This window comes from Syngnathoides biaculeatus, chromosome 2 (assembly GCF_019802595.1).
Source record: "Syngnathoides biaculeatus isolate LvHL_M chromosome 2, ASM1980259v1, whole genome shotgun sequence".
Taxonomy (NCBI): Eukaryota; Metazoa; Chordata; class Actinopteri; order Syngnathiformes; family Syngnathidae; genus Syngnathoides; species Syngnathoides biaculeatus.
In genome coordinates, this window is record NC_084641.1 from 11,064,917 (window position 1) to 11,083,625 (window position 18,709).

General features: G+C 41.2%; 1 protein-coding gene across 8 annotated transcripts in view; it reads left to right on the forward strand.

Annotated features, from left to right (window-relative positions):
• The first annotated feature begins 429 nt into the window (after positions 1–429).
• The window catches only part of usp19 (ubiquitin specific peptidase 19), a 39,621-nt gene continuing 21,341 nt past the window's right edge, over positions 430–18,709 (forward strand). The window contains exons 1-8 of one of the 8 annotated variants that reach the window (XM_061833231.1): positions 431–966; positions 5,872–6,199; positions 12,634–12,762; positions 16,082–16,218; positions 16,338–16,402; positions 16,502–16,862; positions 17,656–18,043; positions 18,136–18,292. In XM_061833231.1, the coding sequence (XP_061689215.1) occupies positions 5,998–6,199; positions 12,634–12,762; positions 16,082–16,218; positions 16,338–16,402; positions 16,502–16,862; positions 17,656–18,043; positions 18,136–18,292 (1,439 nt within the window). In that variant the 5' untranslated portion in view covers positions 431–966; positions 5,872–5,997. Of the gene's footprint in view, positions 967–5,871; positions 6,200–12,302; positions 12,452–12,633; positions 12,763–16,081; positions 16,219–16,337; positions 16,863–17,655; positions 18,044–18,135; positions 18,293–18,709 lie in introns of those variants that run through there. The other 7 variants (XM_061833213.1, XM_061833222.1, XM_061833194.1 and 4 more) reach the window with 7 other exon arrangements.

Sequence of the window (18,709 nt, forward strand, 5' to 3'; positions counted from 1 at the left end):
CAGATATTTGAAAGTGTTTTCTTTTGATTAAACACAAAAGACTGTCCCCTTTCGTGAAGAACAAAGCAAATCCGAATATGTTTTGTCGATCGGATGAAACCAGGGGATTTTAGTTGCCGTTTAATCAGGTGTGACACCACGGAAAAAGACTTCTGCCTTCCTTTACCATTTTTCAGGGTTACTAGAAAGAAAAAAAAAAGTTTCCTTTATTTCATTGTGTTTGTGTGGTGTACGGCTATCAGTGTGCGGCTGTGATTTATTTCGGTCAGCAGTATCATAAATCCTCATGTAAACATTAAACAGGAACATTCACACAAGAGAACAAGTAGCTGAGCGAAACGGCTACATCAAATCTCATGTTCTGAGCTATTACATACATCACCAACGTGTACACTGTACTTTGAAAGCCATGAAAGTCAGCTGTTTTGTGCCTTTGAAATCCTTGAAACGAGTTGCGCAAGCTAAGACCGGGACGTGCCTGTTGTTTGAATGTACTGGAGCGCACATGGGCACACGCGAGAGGGGGAAGGTCTACAGGTCACGTGGTGTCGCCATCCAGGAAGTGTGCGGCCCTCCCCTCTTTGGGCTCGGCGCGCTAAGATGTTGATGTTGTCCGAAACAAAGTAAGACTTACCTCGGCGATTGACCACACGTCAATGGATTTACTAGGATGAGCGTCTTTCGGTGAAAACACACGCAGACAATTTACACACACAAATACCAGTTTAATTTTGTTCGAAATGGCTCCTGGATAATAGAAGAAGACGACGAAGAAGAAAAGAAAAGAACATTCCAGAAGCACAGCCGTGGACTGCGGGTTTTTGAGTGCGGCCGGGAGCTGAGCGGCCTGCTGTCGGCAAGAGAAGCGAAGAAAGCTCAGCAGCCGGTGGGGACCCACAACAAGCAAGTCGCCGGACATTGTGTACACGCACAAAAAGAATACACTTCGCCTTCAATTGACACTCGGTGAGAATGATGGAATTATTGCAATATCAACAGCGCATTGTCCCTGGTGACCCAAGTGTAAAATGGAGGTTAGCGTTAGCTTTAGTGGCGGCTAATGACATTAAGCGATTTATTATTGTGCCTGCGCTGCAGAATTCAGATGTTGACAGTCTAATGAACGCCTTTAGGTGAATGTTGGTGACATTTACGAATTAGTAACACAGTTTGGCTTTGCCATGTCGGATTGCAGGTGGCAGCACTACACGTACTTTAAGTGTGTCGATGTTTTTAAAGACGCCAGTGCTGCAGAATCAGTGGAGGGGTGGAAACATGATCTCGTCAAAACTGAACAATATAGTAGAACACACAGTGGTACATTTCAAAGATACACGGCGGCTTTTATGTGCCAATTCGGTTGGAGGGCAGTGTCAATAACAATTATGTTTACGCTAGCAACCACAAGTGCTGCTACTGTTACGTCTGGTTTTGCAAACCTTTGTTGAGCCAAGGCACTTATTGTATATTGCAAAAATGTCATTGTGCAATTCAATAAAACACGGGAAAAAAAGATCGCGTCTTCTCAGTGTGCAATCCGAACTGCATTGTTGAACAGAAACGTGTGATTTTTATGTGGATGGCACCAGGTGGATACACAGGCTAATCATACCTTCTGCCATTTAGCGGAAGAGCATTTAATTGCTCTGCTTGTCGGTATGCGTCGCCGGCAAAGATATATGAATGAAGATTCGTTTTTGTACTTAATAAATAATTGAGCAAAGTAAGGGATTTTCAGCAAGGGGGTTTCTGGGATTTCAGTCCCCACATGAAAAGTGCATTACAACTGCAGTGTTTAATTTCTATGATTATTGTGACCGTCAGCACGGTGGCGCAGTTGGAGAGTGTTTGCCTCACGGTTCTGAGGACTGTGGTTCAAATCCTCGCCCTGCCTGTGTTGAGTTTGCATCTTCTCCCCGTGCCCGCTTGGGTTTTCTCCTGGCACTCCGGTTTCTTCCCACATCCCAAAAACATGCCACATTAATTGGACACTCTAAATCAGGGGTCGGGAACCTTTTCGACTGAGAGAGCCATAAGGGCTACATATATTAAAATGTAATTTCAAAAGAGCCATACAGTATTTTAAAAATTAAGTACAGATTTATTTGCGCATTTATGTAAGACCAACACTTTGAGAGTACAATAAGTCTCTGAATTATTATAAATAACATTGTTACGCTGTTGCTCACCAATGATGACAAAAGTACTTCTTACCATTAATACGACAGCTAGCGCTGCACAGTTTTGCTGATGGCTTTGGAGTTCATACATCGTCAGGTTTAAGCTTCACGCAGGAGTTGAGACTTCCATCCGTTCCTCGTAAACATAATTAAATTTGATTTCCCATCATGCTGGTACGATTGTGAACGGTTCTTGCCGACAACGGCATGTCTTGTCTTGATGCGAAGTTGGCAAAATGTTTATTGGCAACGTTGAGTACGAATGCTTTGGCAAACTCCCCATCTGTGAATTTAAACATACAGCAGAACCCTCCATCTCCACAAAGGCTGTCCATTACTTGTTGAAAACTTTGGTGGTACTCATATTTTTTTGTTTGAGCGACCTTTGTCAAAAGTGTTTCCATAATTAGTTGTTCTGACGCAATTGGGTTTAGAGCCTTCTGCACCTGTGGAAAACGACTACCACGCAAAAACTACGGCAAACCCACTAGGCCAAACTGTCTCTGCGTCATTTGCGGTGCCTCCCACACCAAACTACGGCAACCCCACTAGGACAAACCGTCTCTGCATGACAGACATCACATGTACAGTATGTCATTATGAAGGCTCCATACCTGGCTCTTTTGGTGGTTGCATATGGCTTGCAAGCCATGGGTTCCCGACCCCTGCTCTAAATTGCCCCTAGGTGTGATTGTGAGTGCGACTGTTGTCTGTCTCCTTGTGCCCTGCGATTGCCTGGCAAGCAGTTCATGGTGTACCCTGCCTCCTGCCTGATGACAGCTGGGACTGGCTCCGCACTCCTGCGACCCTTGTGAGGATAAGTGGCTCAGAAAATGGATGGATGGATTATTTGGACCCTCTGCATTACTTAATTGACCCCTCCGTACAGGGCACTTAACCACGCCTCCTGAAGTGACGTCACGCCACGTGTGCTGACGTCAGACAAACAATTAGGAAAAATATCGGCGCAGCAAGAAAGGAATAGAGCGAAACTGTCCGATTTACCGGCTGATTTCTCACTCGCATTCTTAGCTAACAGTGAAATATCTTTGAAAAGCATACAGCAGGGCTTCAAGTATTTCAGCGAGCGGTATTTCAATGGTATTTACATTCATATCGATGGAGAAACCATTGATATTAGCACGACATCTTTCCAGAGTCAGAGGAAGACCGAGAAGCCACATAATATAATATATTATAACCCAAAGACGAATTGGTCATTGACAGTTTCCTATTTTCGTGTTACATATCACACTTGTGTGCAGTATCTGTATAGCCGTTTGTGAACCACCGTATGAAGGAAAAGAAGGCGAGGCTTGATTTACGAGTTGTTTCTCTCGTTTTCTTTGTGTAAAGTCACATGCTCCCCTCAATAATTATTCTTGAATTAGTGCCGAACCTACGCAAGTCCCGACCGAGTACGACAATCACTACTTTAGTGTCCTCAAACATCCTTCCTTCAGTCTTGGTGTCTCGGTGCACGTCGAAGGCTTTTAGGACTGCTAGTCCGGTTTAGCTTAGCTAATTAGCCTCGAACAAAGGGACACGTTTGTGCAGTCAGATCATCGCAAAATATCGGTCAACACAGATCAAGTGTGTCAATCATTCACACGTAGCTATGTTATGCAAGCGAAGAACTGCTAATTCATTTATATGAGACATGTATTGAAAATCAAATATAGGGCATACCTTCGTGCTAACACAGTCCGGTTTACTGTAGCCGGCAACAAAGCGACACGTTTGTGCAGTCAGATCATCGCAAAATATCGCTCAACACAGATCAAGTGTGTCAATCATTCACACGTAGCTACAGTATGCAAGCGAAGAACTGCTAATTCATTTAAGTGAGACATGTATTGAAAATCAAATATAGGCCTTACCTTCGTGCAAACATATCTGTTCCGGTTGATGGATTCAGTTGATCATGCGGTCTTCCTCAAAGTTTTTTCCATCAAAGACATTTTTCGTACTCGGTCTTCTGTTCCGGTTGATTTGAGATGGATTCAGTTGATGATGCGGTCTCACACAAAGTTTGATCCATCAAAGACATTTTTTGTACTGGGTCTTCGGTTTTGGAAAGGGTACGAATTGAACTCCACCAAGTAGCCTTTCAGGATACCTGTCGTCACTATTATAAAGTCCGTGACTACACCTCTTAACCATATCTATTGTTAAAGAACCCAAATACGCGATAAAACGCCAACAGAAGCTATACTGGACCATCCAGCCAGCGTTGTCTGAGATTTGAGTCTGAGATTATGCAAATCTCTGGCCTCTGATTGGTCAGTGACGCGGATTGCGCAACATCCACGGAGGGGTCAATTGCCACCAGAGCGAATTACTTATAGACATTTTCAGAACAATTTCTATCACAGAGATTGATCAAGGAGACAGAACTGGCCTGAAAATCATAAATGATCCATCCATCTATCCATCCATACATCCATTTCCTGAGCCGCTTATCCTCACAATGGTCGCAGCAGTACTGGAGCCAATCCTAGCTGTCTTCGGGCAGGATGTGACGTAGACCCTGCACTGGTTGCCAACCAATCGCAGGGTTAGGATTACACTTACGGGAAATTTAAAGTCTCCAATTAATGTGTTTTTGGATGTGGGAGGAAATCTGAATACCCAGAGAAAACCCATATAGTCACGGGGAGAACATGAAAACATTACACAAGTGGGGCTGGGATTTGAACCCCGGACCTCAGAATTGTGAGCTCAATGCCCTAACCAGTTGCTGCCTGATCACAAATTAAAAATGTCCTTGAAGACTTTAATTTGATGGCATAGTGTTTAGAGTTGATGTACCCATAAATGTCAGAGTTGACAGATAAAGTTCTCCACTTTATCTTTACAATTGATCTTTTTGCAGTATCTCTGATGTAATTCAATTATCCCTCAAAATTATCAGATCATGTAATCTAACTTTAGATTTTTTTAAATGTTTAGTTTAGTGGATTATGGACTGCGGGCGGAACGGTGGATCAGATGGAAAGCGTTAGCCTCACAGTTCAGAGGTCGTGGCTTGAATCCCGGATCTGGCTGTGTGGAGTTTGCATGTTCTCCCTATGCCTGCATGCGTTTTCTCCAGGCACTCTGGTTTCCTCCCACATCCCAAAAATATGCAACATTAATTGGACACTCTAAATTGCCCCTAGGTGTGATAGTGAGTGCTTCTGTTTGTCTCAATGTGCCCTGGAATTGGCTAGCAACCAGTTCAGGGTGTACCCTGCTTCCTGCCTGTTGACAACTGGGATAGGTTGCAGCACTCCCCGTGACCCTCGTGAGGATGAGGGGCAAAAGAAAATAGATGGCTGGATGGATGGATTATGGACTTCAAAATTTGTTAGTTTCACAGTGACAGGTTTATCAAAAACAGCTCGTGAAGTATTTTTTTGGACATGATTCAAAGTGGTAGCATTATATCACACTTGCTGATTATTACGTTTCAAGAATACAACTTACTGGTAAAAGTCTGACTATTCATTAGGGCCTTTTTTCCCATATGCTTGAGTCAGAAAAGGTGCACAGCTCTGCACTTTTCTGAGTGGGGCCACTTAATTCCATCATTTGTGGCCTTTCCAAGTGCCTGTATATTTTTCCCACCCTTACTAGTTAATAGTAGTTTATCACTATTTACAATCGTGGTAATTGAATAATTGAATGGTTTTGTCTGTTCTATTATGAGAGAGGTCAAACCAGTATAATCGCCAAGATAGCTGGGCCAAGCAGGAAGCGGCACACCTCAGATCCAGACCCCAGCAGCGGTAGTGAATCCGGCGACGGGCGGCCTGTTAGTGCCAAGTGTCCAAAGATGTCTAGCAGCAATGGCAGTGGGATCGTGGGCCGACGTGGTGGAGCTCCGAATCAGCCAAGGGGAGGTGGCGAGCATGGATCCGAGCTCTCCTCTAGCGCTAGTAAGAAGAAGCAGAAGGACAGAGCTAACCAGGAATCCAAAGAGGCCAAGAGAGCTGCTGCTGCAGGAGTGGATGGAGTCCTTGCAGAGATAAAAAAAGGTACAGTAAGTAGTTCAAATTATGAAAAAAAAAACATCTATAATCAAACTACAATAAAACATTTGAAGTTACAATGTTTTTTTTAATGTAGTGTGATTAGAATGAACTCTGAATTAAATTTTCTTTTAACTCATAAAGGCTTGAACAAAATGTGATGTCAGGTGTTTTTTTTTTTTTTTTTTTTTTGGCAATACCGAGTCCAATCCTACATCTTGGTATTGCGTTACGATGAATAGGATGGATTGTCTTGGATGGTAGCCTATAAAACTGAAAACAATGAAATACGCTCTCCATGGTACAATATAGAGTCTCCAATGAATGGATGTTTTTGGGATGTGGGAGGAAACCGGAGCACACAGAGAAAACCCACGCAGAGATAGGGAGAACATGCAAACTCCACACAGGTGGGGTCGGTATTTGAACCCAGGACCTCAGAACTGTGAGGCCAACACTCAAAGTTTGCTGCGACGCGGTGGTGTAGCCATCAGGATGTATGATATTCGAATGTACAGACAACGAGCCGTGCTACAGTCCTCCCGGAATCCTTCATAAAGTGGCCATCCCTTATGGATACACATAGGTCATTACTGAAAGTCACCACAAAAGGAAGGGGGAAAAAAACAAAACAAGCGAACGTTGTGGTGTTGTAGTTTGATTTGCTTAGCAATGTAGCAATACCTTTGACTAAAGCATGATTGATAAAAGAGAAAAAATATAAAGAAAAAGATAGTGAAAGCCTGTGACAGAGTATACCAAGAGAGGAACTCTGGTGATTTATGTGTAAGTCTGGTGTGCCAGAGAAGCGTGTTAGAATAGTACAGGACATGTATCAGGGCAAGAGAACAGTGGTTTGGTATGCTGTAGGTGTGACAGAAGAATTTAAGATGGAGGTGATGCTGCATCAGGGATCAGCTCCGAGGCCCTTCCAGTTTACAGTGGAAATAGATAGCCTGACAGATGAAGTTAGACTGGAAGTCCCTTGGACCATGTTGTTCGCGGATGACATTGTGATCTGCAGTGAAAGTAGGGATTAGATGGAGGAACAATTGGAAAGATGGAGGCATGCACTAGAAAGGAGAAGAATGAGGATTAGCCGAGGTAAGACAGAATTTATGTACAGGAATGAGAGGTGTGGAGGGGGAAGAGTGAGGCTCCAGGGAGAAGAGATAGCGAGGGTGGACGACTTCAAATATTTGGGGTCAACAATCCAGAGCAAATGTGAGTGTGGTAAGGAAGTGAAGAAACTTATCCAAGCAGGTTAGAACAGCTGGCGAAACGTGTCTGGTGTATTGTGACAGAAGAGTCTCTGCTAGGATGAAGGGCAAAGCTTAAAAAACAGTAGTGAGGCTGGTCATGATGTACAGATGAGAGACGGTGGCTCTGAAGAAACAACAGGAAGCAGAACTGGAGGTAGCAGAAATGAAGATGCTGAGGTTCTCTCTAGGAGTGCGCTGGTTAGATTGGATTAGAAATGAACTCATTAGAGGAACAGCCAAAGTTAGATGTTATGGAGACAAGGTTCGAGAGAGTGGACGTCAATGGTTTGGACACATCCAGAGGAGAGAGAGTGAGTACATTGATGGAACGGTGTTGAGGATTAAGCTTCCAGGCAAAAGAATGAGAGGAAGACCAAGGAGAAGATTGATGGATGTTGCAAGGAGAAAAAAATTTTGGCAGTTGGTTTTAGGAAGACTGAGGAGAAAGGCTTACATGGAAAATGATGACATGCTGTGGCAACCACTCGAGGGACACGCTGAAAAGAAAAGACGACTATGATGACTGGACTCAAGTTATCTTAAATACCTAAACGGTAAAGAGTAATGCTTTCTTTTTTGCGGTTAATTGGGCCCAGAACCACTTACTGTATTATATTACTGTATAGTTACCATTCATCACTCAGAGACGACTCCTGGAGGCAATTGTAAGATGCGACAAAACACTGAATTCAGAGGACAAAAAAAAAAAATGGTCAAAGTGTGGGGGAATTTCATCGTGAAATGCAAGGGAAAACCATCTGTTCAATTTAACACACTTTCTTTCCACCACGTATAACGCTGCATCACGAAACCCGAGAAGCGGAGGTAAAATTAACATCGCATAAATGAGTTTAAGATTAGTTTACTTTCCTAACATAACATTTGCACAATTGCTGTCTGATCATTTTGAGTACTGTCCAATGCGTGAACTGTTAACCATAGTGGTACATACAGGGTGTGTTTTGCTCAGTGTTGTCACTGCAATCTGGTCAATCTGAAGACCTTTGAGTCAAGTGAAAAAGGTGGAAAATTTCACCAGAGAGGAATAAGAACAAAATGGGTCATGTATCCAAACAGAGGAGTGTTTTGGTGAAGTCAGATGAGAGAAATATTTTTCTCACAAGCTTTCTTCATTTTAGTTCGAACAAATTGAGCACTTCCAAAACTTGTAATAGTACAAAGACTGTCTTATTTCTAGTCAGATGCTCTAAGATCATAAAAGCACTTCCATGGACCTAGTGTATTAATGTCACAAAATGCTGAAGTCCTAGCTGTTTAATGATGCACAAAATATATTAATGCTTTTTATAATCATCTTTTTGTTTTATAAAAGCCTTCCTTTTGGTCCCAGTGCAATTAGGGTGGAAAAAGTTGCTGCTCAAAATTAGCAAGTTGCTCCTCAAATAAAATATATTTTGAGCCATACTACGATTAAAACTATGAAATAAATAGGTCTGAAACTGTTCCCATAAAACATGCAATTGTCATTGAGTTTAAGATTATAGAGTAATGTGAAGGATAATTTGGTATTTACGTGACCTGCCCCACTACTTATTACTCTATTTTGTACATAGGATGTATGCGTTTATTGAATGACAGGAAAGCTGATGCGACATGAGTCATTGCACCCACCCAGAAAGGATAATGTTGTTCATGACATTTAGAGGGAGACAGAGGGGGTGAGTGAAAGTCGAGGCTTTTTATTTGTGTTGCAGCCTAAATAGGAACAGGAGCACGCTTTAAACTCAGACTTTGGACATGATATTCAACTTTAATCACTTCCATGGCTGTTTTGCATGCAAATTGGTATACAACTTTTCTCATTTTTCTTGATTCTGAGGTTGCATGAGATTTGAAATATATTTTTGAACAATGTGCATGGTTTGTTTCATTTACATGCCGTAAAATGTTTGGCACAGGTCTTTTGATGTTTCTTACTGTCATTGCTGCGTTTATTGCACTCTTGTCGGTGTTCTAAGATGACCGCTTGGGCATGTGAGGGCAGTGGCAGGGCCTAAATGAGTATGAGCAGGTGCACCTCTTGACTGACTGAAGGGGGGTTTATTTGTATCTAGCTTGGTTCTTCTGGTCTGGTCCACTATTTTAATGCACAGAGCTTAATGTAATGTGCATTTCACCAGCAAAATTGAATGAAGGAGTGTTTTGTCTTGATAATTGATTTAAGAACAAGCTAGGGAAAAGGTTTTGTTGTCATTACATACAAGCTGGAGTATCAGAATGTAGTATCTTCTTCAACTGATTTGTTAAAAATGTGGAGGCTCACTTTTCAAGACTATTTATAGCCTTTCTTTAATATTAATTAAATATGGGATTTCATTAAATGGCAGCAACTAGCAGAAGATGCAAGTAATTCATGCCCAGTTGGTCTGCTGCATAAATGGGCAGGGGGACAAGGAGGCAAATGGTCAACTTGACAACACTAGCAGATGACTGAAGTCCATCCACACTGTCTTTTTCTATCCGTTTGTCCAAACCATGTCACTAGCCCGTTTCTTACTGGGCCTCTAAAATTGAATTTTCTATACTGTCTGAAAGGTATCCATCCCTGTTGGTGCAGTGCTATATGGGCACAATTTTGTATCCGGTGATTATTCCATTCCAGTAGTCACTCACGTTTGATGAGTGCGACCGCGCTCACGTGCCTCCGTGCTTGCAAATCTGCACAGTTGAGGACGAGAAATCACACGCGTAAAATTTGTTACGAGTAGAAAAGATAGATGTTGAAATAAATAGATATCTCTTTTTTTGCGTACTCTTGTCATTAATTTACGTGTTTATTTCCTAAATGTTGTTCACTAAACAAGCCTGCCCCTAAACAATCAGTATTCACCCGGAAACAGGAATTGCAAGTTAACCTTACGGAGCATGTTAGGAAGTTACAGGGCCCTAGCCATATGCGAACACATACTGAGTCTGGCGAATAAAGTTTTAAAATTGCGAAAAAAATTGGCTGTTTATCCTATCATACGATTCTCTACTGTTATAGACTTTTATGTACAGTGGTACCTTGGTTTTTGAATGTCTTGGTTTTCGTACAAATCGGTTGTCGAACAAAAAATGAGATTTTTTTTGTTTTGCTTTGGTTTACGAACGAAAATCGGTATTCGAACACCCCGACCAGCTGACCCACGACAATTTGTTATTGTGCTTTTGAACGCACCCCCGAAAAAGACGGAAAACAAACATTAGCGCGGCGCAACCAGTTGACTCACACATTCCTCTGGTCGTGGACATTTCCCAGTACAGTAGTGACTTTTTTTCTTCAAATTGAGCAACATTAACCCCCGATCATGGTTCTAAAGAAGACAAGTGGAACTGCTGGTGCTGAAAAAAGGAAAGTGGTGTGTAAAACTGTCCACTTAAAGAAGGATTTGATAGCTGAGCACGAATCTGGTGTGCATGTTTCTGAGTTATCGAAGAAGTATGGCATGGCGAAAACGACAATCAGCACCATTCTGAAACACAAGGATGCCCTCAAAGCAAGTGATGTTGCCAAAGGAGCAACCGTGTTAACCAAGCAGAGGCCACAGATTTTGGAGGAACTCGAAAAGTTGCTTCTTATTTTCGTGAACGAGCAGCAGTTAGCTGCTGATAGTGTTGGTGAGGAAGGGAGGAGATGTCATCTGATGAGGATGTCTCAAGTGCCCATATTAAAGCTATCTGCGCTAAGTGGAACAAGAGCCATAATTTTGTAGAACTTCATCACCTCAATAAAGGTGAATGTTGCAGGGGACTGCAAAATTTTAATGTCGTTGTGAGCCACTTCAGAAAGGTGCTAAAAAGACGGCAAAAACGAACATTAGATTCGTTCTTTATGAAAAAGGAGCGAGTTACCCCCACCGAAGACATTTGAAACTTTTTTTGCATTACTTTTTTCTTTTGTTCCATTAACCCTACCTCTAGTTGTATATTTTTTAATTTAATTTTTTACGTTACATACTTTCTGTGCAAATAAAACAATTTGTTTTTTACCGCCTCTTTGTTGCTTGTTTAAAGTTATTCTGCACTATTGTTAATAAAAAAAAGGTTTACAAGGCTGGGAGCCGAGTCGCTACAGATACGGCAATGCACTCCCAGCCTAGCATACTCTATTAGACTAAAGCATACATTTTAAGCAAAAAAATACATATTTCTTAAATGATTTAATTATATAAAATATTTAAACTATACATGTATTTTTACGATGCACTTTATTATCAGAAAAAGCTAAAAAAGAAAAAAGCGCTTAAAATTTTTTCTTTAGGGTTGGAATGCATTATTTCATTTTCCATTCATTTTAAATGGGAAAATGTGCTTTGGTTTTCTAACTTTTTGGTTTTCAACCAGCCTTCTGAAACAGATTGTGTTCGAGAACCAAGGCACCACTGTATATTACAAGAATTCGTATTTGATTCCTGGGTTTAGCGAAGCTATACTGGAAGTCGAGGGAATAATTGTTTACATCGGAGACAACTGCATCCGGGTTCCATGTCTAACCCACGCTTTCTCGCCATTGGTTCATGCTACCTGTGGATGCTACAGAGAATTTGTTATGTTATAATGTATCGGTAGCTAGTTGCCATTAATGCCGATTATTTTGAACTAAGCATTAAGCAATTTCAAATCATTGCGGGTATAGAGCGTTTGTTTATTCCTTGACAGGCCTGTGCATTCAACTTTTCTTCAGATAAAGTTTGTCAGATCAAGCATTTTTATTGATAAATTTTAAATACTGATTTATATCATGTTCTACTAATATCAGTTGAAATTGGAAATTAACATTTCTGAGTTTGAAATTTGTTTTCCATTTTAGTTGTGTACTTGTTTATTTTATTTTTAATTTACAGGTATGTTATATTAATCCAATAAGTTATTTTAAGATCTTGAGATTCCATCCTTAATCCCAACCGCAACTTCATCTGCGGTCATGACTGGTGGACCACACCCGTAACTATATCTGCGAGCATGATTGACCACACCCGTACATTTTTCAAATGTGAGTGATTCCAGTAACGGTATATCTTCCGATATATTTTTCCTTTAAATCATATAAAATCAATAGCAATTTCCTCATGTTTTTTCTACTTATTGAAAAAATATAGGAAAAGCCTATAAATGAATAAAGATCAAATGAAAATTAAATGTTACACATTTTTTTTTTTGGGTTTTTGCCCTCAGATGTCTTTGTGGATTGGAAACAAAATGCCAATGAAGTGATCATCAAGTTGCGATGTGGGGAAAATGTGCAGAGCATCGAGGATGTCAACACAACCTTCACTGATACACACTGCCATGTGCACTTCTCAGGTAAAGTCATTGTTGCCCAACGTGAACAATTGTTGAGTTTGAAAGAAACGTTCATAAAAAAAAACATGAAAATGGTAGCAACAAATATCAGGGCAATTAATTGATCACAACTGTACTTTTTTTGTCTCAGAAGATGTTTTGCCTCTCATCTGAGCAGGCTTCAACGGTTCATGCAACATGGCTTGGTTAATATGAAATTGCCAGTGTTTATGTGAAAAAGTCAGCTCACTATGCTCCAACCTAGAAGCATACTCCAAACCACATATTGAATCATTCTTCCCACGCTCCCACCTCAGCTGTATATCTCTGCAGTTCATCCAGAGTGATGATGGGCCTCTTGGCTGCATCTCTGATCAGTCTTCTCCTTGTTCGAGGTGAAACTTTAGAGGGACGGCCGAGTCTTGGTAGATTTGCAGTGGTCTGATACTCCTTCCATTTCAATATGATTGCTTGCACAGTGCTGCTTGAGAGGTTTAAAGTTTGGGATCTTTTTGTGTCCAAATCCGGCTTTATACTTCTCCACAACAGTATCTCAGACCTGCCTGGTGTGTTCCTTGGTCTTCATGAGGCTCTCTGCATTTTAAACAGTACCCTGAGACGATCACAGAGCAGGTGCATTTAGATGGAGACTTGATTACACACAGGTGGACTCTATTTATCACCAGTCAACATTGGATTATTTAGAGATCCTCACTGAACTTCTGGAGTGAGTTTGCTGCACTGAAAATAAAGGGGCCGAATAATATTGCATGCCCCACCAATCTCAATGTGCACGTCTTGTGCTGCTGCATCTGTAGCTCCTTTTAATTCCTCCCTCGTCAGCTCCTCCTCATCTCCGTAGCTTTGAAAAACTTTCACCGTTTGGCTGCCGTTATCGACTGGGATTCCTTCTGCTTGAGAATGATACATATTGACATACAGTACAGTATCTCTAACTATAAGTGTACCCCTTTAAAGGTCAACTGACAGCCATATATAAAGTTTAAAATAGATACTGCTAGCAAAACTACGTATAATATTATTACCTTCATTATCTATACGAAAAAAAAAAAGAATGGCGAGTGTATCATTAATGTGCAAACTTACGGAAGTCTCACTCGACATCCCAGTGGCGGCCATGTTGCGTGCAACGTCATTTGCGGATGTCACAGTGGGACAGTCGCCATTGAGAAGACGTTGTGCAACCTGCCATAAAAGACGAACAAGAGAGATTTTCCTGACGCTCCTTCTGAGACTGAAGCTCATTTCAAAGAAGAGAACATCTCAGAATCGAGTGAAGTGACCGGGGCAATATTATTCTATCGTTTTGAGCCGTATTTAGATCATATGTGGATCACTTCTACTAGCAACAGACTCTCCGAAAAACTGAGGAGGAACCTGATGAAATATTCAAAATCTCAGGCCTATAATTGTTTGATTTCCCAACGTTTTTACAAGTCTTGTGTCTGTAGCGTACTCAGGAGGACCGATGCCAGGCAAAGTAACCACTTCAGGAGTGCCCACACACCAGTGGCCGTTGGGGGGGCTCCTTTCTACTCCCCGCCAGCCATGTGACAGCACAGGCCAGCCAGCCTCCCGGGCCCCGGTGACTGGCGATATAATGCGGATCTTTTGTTACATTCTGAGAGAAGGATTACATCGTCTGATGCGGGCAGATCTTTTTATTCATCCTGCTGCTATCAGACAAGTACACAGACACTACCAATATGACGCGGATCTTTTGTTACATTCTGAGAGAAGGAATACGTCGTCTGACGCGGATGGCGCTTTTTATTATTGCTGCTTTCGGAGAAGTTGTTCGAGTTTGGTGACTATACGTTTAGTTAGGTCATGTTACACGCTACTAAATTGGATTTGTACTTCTATTTCGTTATTTGTGTGTGTGTGTGTGTGTGTGTTGTGTGTGTGTGTGTGGTGTGTGTGTGTGTGTGTGTGAGTGATTAAATTGTCTTAAAACGCAATACAAGAGCTTTGTTATATGTTGTAGGTTTGACCAAGGGGATTTATTCTAAATTCACACGTAACATATGCCATTAACTGTGAGACAAATTGGCCCACCACAACTCTTTATTTATTTTTTTTAAATAGCTCTATACACACCTAACTGTCATTTAGAATCCACAAAGGGCCGTTTTTCACGACAAACCGGGTATTTTGGAAAAGTGTGAAGAGTGAATCCATCCGCCCAAGAGTTCAGGCAAAATCCAGCAGTACAATAAGCCGGCATTTTGGCTAACAGTGAAAAACACAAGTAATTTTTCTCCGGTACAATAAGTATAAAGCAATATAAACACTTGACCCTGGTACTGCAAAAAACGTCCCTTCCTGGTTCTTCTCCAACACAAATGCCTCGAGAGTATTTTCATGGCGTGAGATATATATTTTTACATCTCGTGTGGTGAAAAAATGGATGGGTCCATTCCGGCTGACTTTTAAATAAAAAAAAAAAAAAATTATGCTTTGCATGTCAGTTGACCTTTTCAGCATTATGGGAGGGGGGCCTAAAGTAGACTAGGCGGGACAATGTGTGGCAGAGAGCAGCTCGTTGTCCATATTCGGTGTGTGCTGCTGAAGGGTTGAATAAAAAGCAACTAAAGACCAGTGGGGACTCCTTTTCCCCATTGCCTTTTACCGAGAGCATTCTAATATGGTTAACATGGAACGGTCATAACTCTTTGCCAAGTCGCTCACTCGTACACCCTGTTTGTGTTTTTCCATTATTTCACGTTTTAATTCCATCGACATCGTCTTCTCACCGCTTTCCTTTGCAATTGCTTTCTTGGGCCGCATGGTTGAAAATTCACTTGTATTAAATGCAAAATAACAAAATGCGAGCACAGCTGCACAAAGATGCTACCGAGCTAAGGTGCACCCATGGAAAAACCGAGTTATTCTCGAAAACCTGAGCGGAACCTTTGAGTTTCAGCATCTTAACGATCAAGGCACCATCTACCGGCAGTTATTCGAACGTCAAATCCTAGCTCCCAAGACAGAGCAAAAAAAAAATTGTCTCTGCCGCAAGTCGTATCTCAGAAAACTCATATGTAAAGTTGCTTGTATGTCAAGGAATGACAGTATAACTAACTTTGAGAGGCTTCCAGATCATCAGTATACTAAGCAAGTGAATCACAAAGCAAGTGAATCGTACAAAGACAATATGTCAATATGAGTAAAATTAGTAATGAATAGTCATGCTTCAGTTTCTATCCTTATACTATTCTTCCCATTTTTATCTCCTTCTTGGCAGCGCTACTTCATTGTTTTAGTAAAGCCTCATTTACTTATAATGTTATTTTGTACATCTGTGTCCGTTTTTCAGATGGTCGTGAGTGGACCTGCCAATTGCAGGAGGAAATAGAAGCCTCTTGTAGTAGAGTGCAGTACAAAGAGAAGGGAGGATTTCTGTTGCTCATCCTGCACAAGAAAATCCCTATTCACATTTGGCCATCATTAAAAGTAAGTCAACAGTAGATTGAACTTTAAAGTTAGTTATCATATTGTGTCTTGTATTTTGATACCAATTCATGCAACAATTTTGTTTAACGATGACAACTTTTCCATTTGCTGTTTTTAAGTCCAACAAGAAAGAGAAAGAAGTTGGACCCATACAGACCAAAAATGTCAAGGTACCAGAAAGGAGGTCTGTAGCCTCAGATTTATCAGAGCATCTCGAGTTGTCTTCTCCGCTGGAACAGCATCAGTCTCAAGGTCCCTTGTCCGCCTTACACAATGTATCAAGATGCAGCAGCAGCAGCAAAGCTGAGCGTGGAGTCAAGCTGAAAAACAAACAACTGTCTGACAAAATCCCCATGGACTGCATGGCGGCGACATTTGAAGGTGGGGACAGTGCAGCGACTTCACTTAAGCACATCCCCATTAAGATCCACAACCAGCAGCCCCATGAGTCAAAAGCAAACCGCACCATTACCCACTTTCCTGAGAATACCAAGGAGGCTAAGTCTTTTACTGAAAGAGACATGGACTCAGCTGAGACTACAACATCACACGAACACCTGCCTGCAGTCGAGCTCCATGGAGACCAGAGTATAGAAAGATTAGTGAATGAACATGAACCTGTTCCTGTTGCCAACCAGATTCAGGTTAGTACAAATGCTTGTTGAAAATTTACCACTGATGAAAATGTTTGTTTTATTGTTGTTACAACTCTAAGAAAGGTATGCTATGTTGTCAGCGTGTGCACCAAAAATTGAGAAACTTTAATACGATTCAAAAAATACCGTACATAAAAAATATAGAAATGATCTTGACACATTTACAACCATTCACAAATCAAATGCGGGTATTGTAGAACAGGCCACAGAATTCCAAGTGCAATGCATAAATACTCCTTCTAATGTTAGAGTAGGATGTTTTTTTTTTTAAAAATGTTTACATGTTTCATTAACTAAAAAATAAAGTTTTTCTTTGCACATTTCCATACCTTTCAAATTTGTAACAGGTACATCTTGCATTTAACTACTGTTTCTGCAGTGACAGTCCTTCCAATTGGCCAATAATTTTTTCAACTTTATACTGATTTGATTGGTGAAATTGGTATCGGACGGTGATGAACATTTTATCGACTGATTGGCTTTGTCATATTTCGCTGTCATTGATCGGCTCCGGAAAAGACATTTCACCCTGCCTTATCTCTTCGCGGCACCATTCCGGGACTCGTCCTTCAGGCCAGCTTACAGCCATCCTTTGTGTTTGTCTCAGACTCTCTCTGATTTTGCACTTAGTGTTATTTTTTTTAATTGGTTTTACCTTAATTTTTGTGTAATTTTTATTTCTGTACAATAATTTAAGATGCTGTTTAAAAATGCTTTTAAGTGATGTTCAGTTGAGTTGAACATCTGCAAGCAGTATCAGAGTTTTATTCTTTATGTTTAGGAGGCAGATAAAACATATGACCCTGCAGACACACAGGACAAAGGCTTTGAAACTTGGGATAGTGAAAACGAACCAGAAGTTCCTGTGAGCTCATGTGGCTCTCTGAAAGCTTTGGGGTTAGACAACCATCTTCATTCAGCCTTCCCAGAAAGGAGCACAGACATGGCAAACACTGAACCAGAGAAAACGGCTCAGCATCACAAATTGGTGCAGGATGTTCAAGCCCATCAGCAGCTCAGTTTGAGAGCGGCCAGCTCTGTGTCCTTGCAAGATGTGTCTACTGAACAAGAGCCAACACTGGATGTGATGCAGATTCAAGGCAGCTGTGATGGAGAGGAGAAGCGTGACCAGTCCAAAGAGGAGCCACTCTTCAAGAAGCAACAAGAAGGTTAGTCTTGGCAATGTTGAGTTTCTCTTGAGATGTCTGCTTGTTTACTGATAATTGAAATGAATTTAACAATGTATATTACTTCACTGTAGTGCCAGAGCCGATGGTAAACCTGCAGTATGTGAAGAATGACTCGTACGAGAAAGGCACAGACTTGATGGTAGTAAACGTCTACATGAAGGGCATCTGCAGGAACACATCAAGGGTTATTTTCAGGGAGCAGGATTTCACCCTCATCTTCCAGACAAGGTACTTAATAGAAACCTTTCAGTAGAACATAGGTGTCAAACTCAAGGCCCGTGGACAGATCTGGCCTGCCACATGATTTTATGTGGTCCGTGGTGGCAAATCAAGTTCCATGATTTTTGTGACAATCTGTTCTAAAATTCTTAGTCATATATCATAAATGATTACATTTAGATGTTATTAGCATTTTTGTGTAACCAAACATCAACAATGGTTGAAAAACACATTAGCACTGTGTTCTGATTTCAAAACTATTTCAGAAATCTTGTGTGTAAGTTCGAGGCGATTAAAGATTTTTATGGTTAGTAGTCATAACGGCCCTCCCTCTGAGGGGAAACTAGAACTACAATGTGGCCCGTGCCAAAAATGAGTGGAGTGTTGTCTTGCTACTTTTCTGCAAATTCAAAATATGTACACCAG